General features: G+C 42.8%; 1 protein-coding gene across 2 annotated transcripts in view; it reads right to left on the bottom strand.

Moving 5' to 3' along the window:
- ADAMTS17 (ADAM metallopeptidase with thrombospondin type 1 motif 17) overlaps positions 1-12,854 on the bottom strand; it is a gene marked incomplete at both ends in the record, with an annotated part of 347,780 nt that overhangs the window by 82,545 nt on the left and 252,381 nt on the right. For both annotated transcript variants that reach the window (XM_079701384.1, XM_079701385.1), the window contains one exon: positions 11,637-11,757. In XM_079701384.1, the coding sequence (XP_079557510.1) occupies positions 11,637-11,757 (121 nt within the window). The remainder of the gene's footprint in view (positions 1-11,636; positions 11,758-12,854) is intronic.

Genomic DNA, 12,854 nt, shown 5'->3' with positions numbered 1-12,854 from the left:
ATTGCTATGTAGTGTATGTAACTATGCCCCTACTGATTTAGGTTATTTCAAAATTGTCATTTAGAACATTTAGGTTGTTTCAAAATTGTCACTTTTGGAAACCATGCTGTATCATGTATGAATAGGCACACGAAACCCCTCAATTAAATACCAGCAACCTATTCCAACAACATAAAAAAAGATTATACACCATGATTAAATATAATTTATCCCAGGAATTCAAGGTTGGTTTAACATATAAAAACCAATCAGGGCTTCCCTGGTGGCACAGTGGTTAAGAATCTGCCTGCCAATGCAGGGGACACAGGTTCAAGCCCTGGTCCCGGAAGAGCCCACATGCCGCGGAGCAACTAAGCCCGTGTGCCACAACTACTGAGCCTGCACTCTAGAGCCCGCGAGCCACAACTACTGAGCCTGCGTGCCCCAACTACTGAAGCCCGCATGCCTAGAGCCCGTACTCTGCAATAAGAGAAGCCACCGCAATGAGAAGCCTGCGCACCGCAACGAAGAGTAGCCCCTGCTCGCCGCAACTAGAGAAAGCCCACGTACAGCAATGGAGACCCAGTGCAGCCAAAAATAAACAAATAAAAATAAATAAATTTATAAAAAAAAACCAATCAATGTAATTTATTCAAAAAAGGACAAAACCCACCTGGTCATTTCAGTGGATGCAGAGAAAGCATTTGACAAAATTTAATACTCTTCCATGATAAAAATACTCAACAAACTACGAATAAAAGGAAACTTCCTCAGCCTGATAAAGAGCATTTACAAAAACCCCACAGCTAATATCAAACTTAATGGTAAAATAATGCTTTCCCCCTAAGATCAGGAAGAAGGAAAGGATGTTCACTCTTGCTATCTCTACTCAACATTGTACTGGAAGTTCTCTCTATGTCAATTAGGCAAGAAAAAAAATTTTAAAAGGCATCCAAATTGGAAAGGAAGAAGTAAAATTATCTCAATCTGCAGATGTCAGGATCTTATATATAGAAAAATACTAGGGAAGCCACTAAAATCTGTTTGAACAGGTTCAGAAAGGTTGCAAGATATAAGATCAATATACAAAAATCAACTGCATTTCTATACATTAGGGGTAAACATTTCCAAATAAAATTAAGAAAAAATTAGACTTGAATAACATCAAAAAGAATAAAACACTTAGGAATAAATTTAACAAAAGATGTGCAAGATTTCTACACCAAAGACTGCAAAAACACTGTTGAAAGATATTAAAGAAAATCTAAACAAATGGAACAACATTCCATGTTCATGGATCAAAAGACTTAATATTGTTAAGATGGGAATACTTCAAAACTGACTTACAGATTCAAAACAATCCTTACTAAAATTCCAGCTTGTTTTGCCGAAAATGACAAGGTGATCCTCAAATTCATATTGAAATGCAAGGGACCCAGAACAGCCAAAACAGTTTTTAAAAAGAATAAAGTTGGAGAAGTGACAATTCTTGCTTTCAAGTTTTCTAGCCAGCTCCAATCATCAAGACAATGTGGTACTAGCATAAGGACAGATATTTCTATCAATGAAATATAATTGAGAGTCTAGAAATAAGTCCCTTATTGATTTTTTAAAACAAAGATGTCAAGAATATTTAATGGAGAAAGAATAATCTTTTCAACAGTGTTGGGATAACTGTATATCCACATACAAAGGAATGAAGGCGGACTCTTACCTCAAACCATACAAAAAAACCTAATCTAAAATAGATCATGGTCCTAAATCTAAGAGCAAAACTATAAAACTCTTAGAAGAAAACATAGGAGTAAATCTCTGTAACCTTGGATTAGGCAATGGTTTCTTAGATAGCAAAAGCACAAGGAACAGAAGGAAAAAAAATAAAGTGGATCATATCAAAATTTTAAACTTTGTGCTTCAAAGGACACCATCAAGAAAGTGAAAAGGCAAACTCATACACTGGGAGAAGATATTTGCAAATCATTTTGATGAAAGAACTGCGTCCAGAGTATATAAAGAAAACTTACAACTCAATAATAAAGTGACAATCCAATTTAAAAATGGGTAATGGATTTTAATAGACATTTCTCCAAAGAAGATATACGAATGGCCAGAAGCACATGAAAAGATGCTCAACATCATTAGCCATTAGGGAAATACAAATCAAAACCATAATGTGATACCACTTCACACCCACTAGGATGCCTATAACAAAAATGATAAACAATAAGAAGTGCCGGAGAGGATGTGGACAATTTGGAATCCTCACTTATTGCTAGTAGGAATGTAAAATGGTGCAGGCATATTGGAGAAGAGTTTGGTAGTTCCTCAAAAATAGAATTACCATATGACCTACCAATTCCACTCCTATGTATACACCCAAGAAGAATGAAAAATATGTCCATGCAAAAACTTATACACAAATGTTTATGTCAGCATTATTCATTCTAACCAAAAAAGTAGAAACAACTCAAATGTCCATCAACTATTGAATGTATTTTTAAAATATGATGACCATACAATGGAATATTGTTCAGCAGAAAAATAAAGAAGGAATGAAACATTGATAGATGTTTCAAGAAGAACCTTGAAAATACTACGCTAAGTTACAAAAGCCAGTCACAAAGGACCACGTATTATACGATGCAACTTATATGAAGTGTCCAGAATAGATAAATAGATGGACAGAGAAAGTAGTTGCCTAGGGCTGGGGTAGGAAGGAGATGGGGAATGACTGCTAATGGGTGTGGGGTTTCTTTCTGGGATGATTGTGGTCATGGCTGCAAAACTCTGTGCATGTACTAAATCCCCTTGAATTGCACACTTTAAATGGATGAATTTTATGATGTGTGAATTATATCTCTACAAAGGTACTAAAAATAATGCTGCAATGAATAGCTCTGCACATGTCTTCTTGTGCACATAAACAATGTCATACTAGGCCAGCTGTGAGAATTGCTGGGTCAAACACACATGCAATTTAAATGTTAAATGTACATCTAAATCGCCCTCCATAATGGCTTAACTAATATAGAAGTCAGCCAATACCACAGGAGAATACATATTTATTCACAGACTTCTTAATACTTGATATTATCAATCCTCTGGATATTTGCTAGTTCAAGACGTGAAAAATTGTTACGTCATAAACGTAATTTGTCTTTCCCTTATTATCAATGTGGCTGTGCATCTTAGCACATATTTATTGGTCGTTTGCATTCATTCTTCAGTTAACTATCTTGCTCATAAGTGTTGCCCATTTTTCTACTGGCTTTTTGTTTTGATTTAATTGATAAGCAGGAGTCTTGGAAATATATTTTAATATCTATTAATATGTATTTAATACATTTTAGACTCAAACTCTTTACTCACTAGACTTGTTGCACACATTTTTTCTGTCATTTGTCATTTGTTTATGGTGCCTTTTATTACAAGGTTTTAATATGATAGTCAAAGTTTTAATATTTGAGATCTCCTTTTTGTTTTCTGATTGCTTCTTCTCATGACATTCTGTATTGGTTTTATGCATAAACTCACTTCTCAAATCTAAGAATAGTTATTAGAGATTTTGAACTTCTATTATTTGAGTTATCTTGATTTTCCCATGGGTCATCTTTTCAGTTATCTTGGTCTTTCCCATTTGTGTTGCAGACTCTTTCAAGAAGGATGCTACAGATGGGTTGTCTCTATATACAGTAGCCCCCTTATCTGCGGTTTAGCTTTCTGTGGATTTAGTTACCTGTAGTTAACTACAGTCCAAAAATATTAAATGGAAAATTCCAGAAATAAACAATTCATAAGTTTAAAATTGCATGCCATTTTACTAACGTGATGAAATCTCACATGGTCCCACTCTGTCCTGCCCAGAACATGAATCATCCCTTTGTCAACCATATCCTGCCTGTTAGTCACTTAGTAGCCATCTCAGCTATCAGATTGACTGTTGTGGTATCACAGGGCTTGTGTTCAAGTGACCCTTATTTTACTTAATAACAGCCCCAAAGCGCCAGAGGAATGATGCTGGCAACTCGGATGTGCCAAAGAGAAGCTGTAAAGTGCTTCTTTAAGTGAAAAGGTGAAAGTTCTAGACAATAAAGAAAGGAAAAGAAGTTATATGCTGAGGTTGCTAAGATCTATGGTAAGAATGAATCTCCCATTTATAAAATTATAAAGAAGGAAAAAGAAATTTGTGCTAGTTTTGCTGTTGCACCTCAAACCGCACATGTTATGGCCATGGTGCGTGATAAGTGCTTAGTTAAGATGGAAAAGGCATTAAATTTGTACCATAAGATATTCTGAGAGAGAGAAAGACCACATTTACATAAATTTTATTATAGTATATTATTATAATTGTCCTATTTTATTATTAGTTATTGTTAATCTCTTACTGTGCTTAATTTATAAATTAAACTTGATCACAGGTATGTATTTGTAGGAAAAAAGCATAGTATATATAGGGCTCTGTACTATCTATGCTTTCAGTCATCCACTGGGGATATTGGAAGTTATCCCCCAGGGATAAGGGGGGACTATTGTATATGGGCGGTGTTTGCTGATGGTCAGGACTGGCTTTCAGTTAGGGGGCAGGGAGTGTTGTTATGTGTTGGCAACCGAAATATCAGAATGCAGAAAAGTTTGCTATAGGTGATGTGTCATGATGCTGGCCACCAAATATTTCCAGGTCTCTCTCTGGAATCATGGTAGGAATGCATTTCCTTGCCCTCTTAAAATTGTGTGACCATGTAACTTACTTTGACCCTTAAAATGTGGGGGAAAGTGATGTGTACATAGAAGCTTTAAGAGCACCAGCACCTGATTTGCCATGTTCCCTTTTTCCTGCCAAGGTGACTGTGGCAGTGTGTGGACAATAAAATCTGTCAGCCCAGGTCCACGAGTGGTTACGGTATGCAGAGCCTCCTGCCAACCCATGCTGGACATGCAGCGTGAGCAAGAAATGAACTTTTGTGTTAAGCCACTGATTTGGGGGGTATTTACATTGTGTTTTGTTTGTTTGCTTGTTTACTACAGCAAAACCAAGTCTATTTATTCTGATTCAAACACATATGAACATCCACTTGAGGTGTCCTTGTTCTCCCTAGATCTTAAAAGTTCCTGTTCATTCATTTTAAGGTGATCTTGAGAAGCCAAGGAGATAAACACCTGTGTTCAACCAGCCATTCTGGATGGAAAGTTTAGCGGGGTCCTTTAGTCTTGATAGCAAATGTTTTGGCATTGTTACTACAGATCCAGCCTCGGACACTTACAAATAAATGTTCTACTTGAAGACTTCACAGGTGGCAACATAGTCCGGTTCGAGTTGTTTACTTCTTGTGCCCTGATCCATCCTGATTCCCAGGCAGGATGACTTCTTGAACCAGATGGGAGTGTGGTCCTCCAGGGGATCCCTTCCAACCACCTCTGACTTAGAGGAAGCAGCAGCACTGACTTGCCCACACAGCCCCTCCACTGTCTGGTCCTTATAGTGTGAGGCAAGGTTTTTTGATTAAAAATAGTTTTTGCTCCAGGAATCCTTCTCTACTTAAAAAGGGTGGCCACAAAAAAAAACATCTTTGAGAATCACAGCACTGGATTTTGTACCATAAATTTCTCTTAGAGAAATTCATTTCTTCTGGGGGAGTTGGAAGAATTATTGGATTCCAGGCATACAGGATTGTGAATTACCAAAAACAAAGACAAAATTGTCCGAAGTCAGTGGTGATTAAAACCTTTTTTGGAGGAATCTCCACTTAAAGCACAAAACTGACCTGGGAACAGGATCTGCTTGGGGAGCTGAATTATTCTCTGAGAGCTACTGCTATTACAAGGACTTTTCCTATTTTGTGACTAACAAACCTTGGTGTTAGCATCACCAGGCTGCAGAATCTAAGGCAACAGACATATTCACCAGGGTCCAAATTAGTTAATTTTCCACATTCCACAGCAAGGGGCATCTGCAACCAGTGCACGCTCACCATGCCTATTTTTAAGCTTAAATTTGGCACAAGTAGCAACACTGAAAAGGCACCTGTTTACTCTCCTTTCTCATATACCCTCTGGGCAGAAGCAGATGAACAGTAAAGAGCTCAGGGTAGACACACAACTCAGGTATGGCACATCCTCAGGTGAACCCTGAACAATGGGTCAGGTCATTGTTGTGCCTGGGCTCTGCTAACCTTTCTTTCTAAGATGAGCCTCTCTGCTCAAGATATGGAGGGAAGTAATGAAAGAGAATATCCCTGAAATGAAATGCGGGGCCTCTGTCCTCAAACCAAAGAAACCATCTCTCACTCACTGTCCTCTTTCTGATGGCCCCTACCCTACCCAGAGCTCAGAGCCCACCCTGAGGTTGTTGTGGAGAGTGACCAGCAAGGGAAAGAGCCCTATCACCAAGTCCCAAAGCACCTTGTCATCCCTCATACCAGATGTCCCCCTATGCAGATGCCAGACATCACCATGTTGACTGGGCATGAAATATAATTAAAGGGGGGCTTTACTCTAAGAATTCACAAGATGGAGTCATACTTTAGGTAAGATAGCAAGACTATCTTTGGAATGATTTTCCATTCTAGTCTCTGCCATCAAGCAGGAGAAATCCAGTTAGAGGGACACGATTTGGGGTCATGAGGAAGCCAAGGATAAAATTCAATACTGTTGCCATTATTCTAGGAGAACACGTAATTTTTGCCATAAGGACAAGTAGTCAGAAGGAACTTCAAAGTAATGTTGACCTTAAACCTGGCTCAACTGTTCTGAAAAATTACTATCATCAGGCTATATTTCCCTGCAAAATACTTTTTGTCTGAATTTCACAAGTAGATGATTTAGATCATATTTTCCCCTTGTTTCAGGTTCAGCAGCAATAAATTTCCTTGGAAGAAAACCGTTGAGCTGGTAAGGTACCATGATGGAACACAGGTAACATACTGGCTATGAGGACTGGGACACTTTCAAAAGGTTGTATCAAACACATACAAAAAAAAAAAATCAAAGTTCTTTTTTTTCTGGTAATAATCTTTAAAAATGCTTGTTGGAGGATTTGTATAAGTTTCTAGTTCTCTCTTTTTATGAAAGTTGTTTATGAGAGTATTACTGTCTTTATGTTTATCCCTAAAGGTTGTTCTGGTTCCAGTGGAAAAGGATTTGGGAAGCCCAGGAGTCTAGACTAATATTCTGGTTCAGTTCTCAGAATGTGAGGTCAGCACAGGTGGGTCAAAGCAAGGCCATGGTTTTTATTTCCAGCACGAAGACCAGGAGGGTCTTACCAAGTGCCCTCTGCCCTTTGGGAAGCCCAACCCTGTAATATGGAAACTTCCTTATGGAAGAAAGCATCATCTGTGGCTAAATTCTCTGGCATATCTTAGCATTTTCTGCCGAAGTGCCAGGTGGGGCTGAGGAGAATGAAGATGTATCCTTGGCACACTAACATGTGTTTCTGTATGGCCCCTAATCCCCATGACTCTTTATCTTTCACAGCCTTAAAATTGGTTTTATTCTATATTTTTTCTTTTTGGTAATCAGTCTTAAACATCAATTACACATGAGCGATAAATGGCCTCAGTGTTTATCCGTGGCTTCATGCATGACTCACTCCCACTGACTCTACTCAGCAAACATTCAGGCATGTAAGTGAGGTAAAAGCCCCACACCAGGCAGGTCACCACTAGTTCTGCACAGAATATCCAAACATCTTACATGAGAAACACCTGGGAACAGCCTTTGCCATCACACACGTGGACACCTTGGTACAAAGGTTATTCTTGACTGAGAAAAAGAAATACATTGTAATTGGTTTACATGCACATTGCAGGAACTGATACTGTAGTTTGTAGTCAGTGCAGAGAAGAGTCCTGTATCACCATCACATGGTGGTAAATTTCCCCATGGAACCTCCACACCCCATACCTAGAGACTGGAGCACAGAACTTGGCACAAGGCAGAGGTTCTAAAGCTAATTATTGAACAAATGTGTGACAGGTGGATCTGTCCCTATTCAATAGGGATAGATCACGTCACTCTCCCTTTTAAGAATTGATTGTTTGAGAAGGTTCTCTTTGAGAAAAAAGTGCAAAGGGATTCAGAGCCCAAGGGGCATCATGGCCGGTTCTCGGTGGGGACTTCAGTCCCAGTATGTTCTGGACTGAGTGTCCATGGACACCAGTCACCTTTCTAGTGTCAAGGAGCAGCATGAAATAATGTGAAAATGACACCTTAATGAAACAAAAGCTTCCTATCAAGAACTTTCAAGTTACTAAATTAAAAAAAGTCCAGGTGTTTCAACTCAGCCAAAAGCTTGGGCATTTTGAAGCCCATCCATCAGAAAAGTAATATGATAGCCAATTCAAGTTGATTCCTCCTGGAGATGAGTGGCCCAGGACCTCATCTGTTCAAAGTCGGGAGGCAACAGGCCAGAGGGCAATAAACAACCTCACTCAGGATGCTACACTGGGACCTCTCAAGGACACCCTGGGGGCGTGGACACTGTCCCTGTGTGGGTCTGCTCTGAGTCCTCAGCTCAAGTACTTGGGTTAAGGACCCAGAAGAGTTCAGGCAAGGGTCAGGGCACATATATAATTGGGCACAAATCCTGCATTTGATTCCTCTTTATCTTTCTGGTATGGTATTTTCTTTGATATTCACCCTCAGGGTGATAAGGCATTCCTCCTCTTCCCAGTCTTTTGAGCTGGGCAGAGATGAAAGTTACCTTCCTATCTAAACTGACAGGATTCCGAATCCATCTGGCTGCACTTGGAGTCACCTAGATGTTATGTGACCCGGGAGCTTTATACCGTTTCTAAGCTGGGTTTTTCCTTCAGCCTGAAATGTCCTTCCCCCACCCCCACTGTCAGTTAATTCCTACTTGTCCTTTAGGGCTTGGGGACCACTGTCATCTGCCCACAGGGCTGGACGAGGAGCCCCACCAGAACTTGGGGCCCCACAGCATCCCCGCTGAGCACCTCCCTTGACTGTGACCAACTCAGTGACAGTTAACTTTTATTTCCGCAACACCTTGCTCTGAAAATACAGCAGTGCTGAATGAATGTTTACTGGGTGAATGGCCACCTGGGTGAGCATGAGCAGTATCTCTCGTACATGCATTCCAGAATGCCAGACCTGGGTTACAGGTTAGTGTTTGATGAAATTTGTTAGCTAGTGATTCATCCACGTGTGAGCGAGCATTCCACAGACATCTTCAATAAACAGCATCCACACTGACATGAGCTTATGCTCACAGACCTCAACCACAAGGATTTGGAGAAAACAGCTTTAGACTTCAAAATGAAGGTGTGACATTTGGCAACTCTTCAGAAGGACAGAACTTTTATAGGTGGGTGAAGCTAACTGAGCTTATCTTTCTCTGAAGGTTTGCTAAGGCTTTTATGAAGGAACACTAAGCCGCATGTCAGGGTGGGGACCACTACCCCCTGGAGGATTCCAGCATCTGCCATTCTATGGGGGACTGGCTGCCACAGCCCCAGAGGCCTGATCTCCCCAGGAGGAAGCCTGCACATTCACGCCCATCTCCCTTCTGTGTATGGTTGGGGCCAGGAATAGGGTGGGATGGAGAAGGGAGAGAGCAGAGGAAAAGGACATTGCTGTGATCGGAGGAATGGATGTGTTCATGCCAAGATCAAAGGGCAACAAATGGATTAGACACTGGGGGAATGCTTTTGCCCTGATCTGGGTTCTCTCGAAGTTGTCTGCTATGTGGCATACAGTGGAAGTTTACAAAGGTGTATGGTGGAACCTTCCTTAATGCTCTACAGAATTGCCCAGGGGGCAGAAGCGGGCACGGCTGTGCTTGACCTGCCTTCGACAGAATGGAGCAATTGTAGTCAGTCCAGTTTATTGGAGCTCAGCACAGCATTCAGTTTACATAAAAGGTTCTAATGCTGCTTTTTAAAAAAAATCAATAGTAAACACTTGCCAGCTGCTGAGGTCTCATTCTTAATAACTGTCCTTGCTGCACAGTTGCAGCAGGCAAGGTCAGTCTCATGGCAAACTGGAGCTAGGGTCCATATAGAGAAAGTAGCATCAGACAAAACAAAGAGCAGACATTACCAAAGGTTCAGAGCAGTGCTGTCCATGAGAACTTTCTGTAAGGAAGAGTTCTCTCTCTGCACCATCCAACACGGGACCCCCAGTCACATGTGGCAACGGGGCACTTGAAATGTGGCTAGCGGGACTGATGGCTGAAGTTTTAAGTTTGCTTAATTTTAACTAATTATATTTAAAATTTGAATCAATGCCAGTGGCCTGTGGCTACTGTCCTGCATGGTGCAGCTTTGGAGGGCACCTCCCCCACACCGACTTGTTCCAACATCAGTTCCTTTAGCTTTCCTTGGGAGCCGGGCAGCAGGCACAGGTTCTCACTCAAGCTTCCTGTTCCACAGCCTGGGCACCTATCCTTAAGTCCTCAAACCAGCCCTTACTGGGCCTGAAGTGTAATTTTTAATGTCATTTTGTATTTGCATTTGCCCCTGGTTTTGCTTTCACGGGATCCTGCAAAGCATCTGTGCAATAGGCCGCTCTTTCCACGAAGTATCTAGAAGGAATGTTTCCTCCAGACCAGGTCTTCTATCCAAATAGAGAAAAGGGGGATGTGCACAGACTTCTCCTCTCTGCCTTTCCTAGAGGCCCACTCTGTGGGACAGGAAGGAACAACTGTGATTCTATCCCCTTGTTGGGTGGAACTGGACTGAAACACTTCTCTTCAAAGCAGTTGTGGGAATTAGAACAGAAGCTTTTCAGCTCAGCTCCACTCAAGAAGTTATCTTGGTGATGTCACTCTTGGTGACGTCGGGTGAGGGGACACTCACCCTCCGGATGACTTGCCCGCCTCACGCTCCCCTCACTGAGCATCAAGCAGGTACTTCCCTGGACATCATAAGCTGGTGGCCACCAGGATGGGAAATCAGAAATGCTCTCCCACCTCTGGGCGAAGCAGCCCACAGCTGTGAGGATGGTTCCAGTGGAAAGACTGTGAGGTCCATCAGCTGAACCCTGCCGACCTCTCCACGCCCACAGTTGGAGGAGGTCTGCATCTGGGACACGGGAGATGCAGTGACTCTGCAGCCTCAGCCGGTGGATGCATCGCAGACGTCCCGGAACACGAGGCTTCACGCACATTTTAGGGATGTGTGTAAACGCTATTCTACTCTTACTGACAGAAAACTCAGAAACAGAGAAAACCTCTTCCATCCATAGGTAAAAACGATGTGGCAAAGTGTCTTCATCACCGCCTCTGTGTGCTGGACAGACGAGGGGCTGGCACATGCTGAGGGGCGGGTCTGGTGGGGCAGGGCAGCTACTGTGTGAGAATGGACCTCGGGGATGAACCCGGAGGGCCACAGGCAGACTGCTCATGTCTAGGAACCTAAAGATGTCATTCTGGCTAAAATGTCCTTCTCTGCCTTTCAGAAATCCTAAGACTGTGGTGCTGGGTGCCCTATCTACTGTTAACTACTCCTTAAATGTGCGATGCAGGGAAGGCACGTGATCGTTGGCTTTTGGGCAACACAACATACAATAAGATTGGCTTTGGGGCAATAAAATATACCACACTTGTAGGAGGTCCAGTAGCTGCAGCAACACCTTGGGGCCCACACTCACCCGTCCACCAGGCGTGGCCCAGGTCACCTTTCCTCGGGCCCTGAGCTCACCTGTGCCCCGAGAGTGGCTGAAGTCACCCTTCACCACGCGGCAGGTCTTGCCGTCCCCGCTGCAGACCCCACACCGGTCTTCTTTGGCCGCAGACCCAATGATTCCATCACAGCCGATTTTCTAAATAAGCAGAATGCTGGGTTATTCTGGGTATAGGACTCAGAGACACACCCTGCAGGGCTGACTTCTCCATGAGGCCCAGCAGGCTGGCGCATGGGGGCCCATGATACCTCCAGAGGCCCAAGCAAATGTTTTAACTTATTTTAAAATCAGAAGAGAAAAAAGTATACGATCCAGCTAGTATTACATTTGTCTTTACACCCACAGAGTCATCAAATACAGGTTTTAGTATTTGTTATGGAGGAGGGGCCTGCGAAGGCCCAAGTGCCCAGAACTCACACTGAGGCCTGAGCCGGCCCCTTCCAGAGCTGCCTGAGGCGGGGCTGAGGGGAGGGAGGGAAGCCAGCTACCACACTTTCTGTTGTGGCCATAATTTCACACAATCCATGATCCCCTCGGAGCTGCGTGGGTCCTTGGTTCTATCTCAGTTGGAATAGCCAACAGTCTCAGAAGACACAGCAGAGACCACAGTGACTTTTCTGCTGAAGTCGGGAAGCCCAGAGCTCACTCAGGCATGGCTGGGAATGAGCACCCTAGTTCTCAGTTAGGGGGATTTAGCCCAAGAAGATACCCTGCTGCTCAGATTTTTTCAACGAGGTCTGTCTGAGGGCAGAGGAGGGTTGCCCTGACCCTGGGTGGCTCCGGGCAGCACAGCCCACATCAGTTCATAAAAAGTGGGAAAAGGTTGTGAACTCCTGTTTTTCCTTAAAAAAAAAAAAAAATGCACGAGACTTTTGTGGTCTGCAAAATAACATACCTAAGTTTATGTTATGGTAAACACTGGTGTGTTTAATTATTTGCTAGCTAAATTGCTAAAATGCCTCTCCACATTTCTCCCCTAAAGTGAAGAATTCCAGAACAAGAACTGGGTCTTCCCCACTGCCCTGTACCCTGTACTAGGTACTGGTGCCTCAAGCTGTGAAGGGTTCTACAGCCAGATAACCCAGGCCAAGGTGATTGTGCTCTTTCCTCCCTCCTTACACCCCACTCCAACCGGGGCAGGGCACGGGGCAGAGCCGGCTGAACAGCAGACCTCCTGGAGGCAAAGGCTTGGCCCCATGGCTCACCAACTGAACCCTCTGCTTCATAAAGGCAGT

This window comes from Hyperoodon ampullatus, assembly GCF_949752795.1.
Source record: "Hyperoodon ampullatus genome assembly, chromosome: 3".
Taxonomy (NCBI): Eukaryota; Metazoa; Chordata; class Mammalia; order Artiodactyla; family Ziphiidae; genus Hyperoodon; species Hyperoodon ampullatus.
The sequence above is the reverse complement of the archived record's forward strand: the minus strand, read 5'-3'. Positions and strand labels throughout refer to the sequence as shown.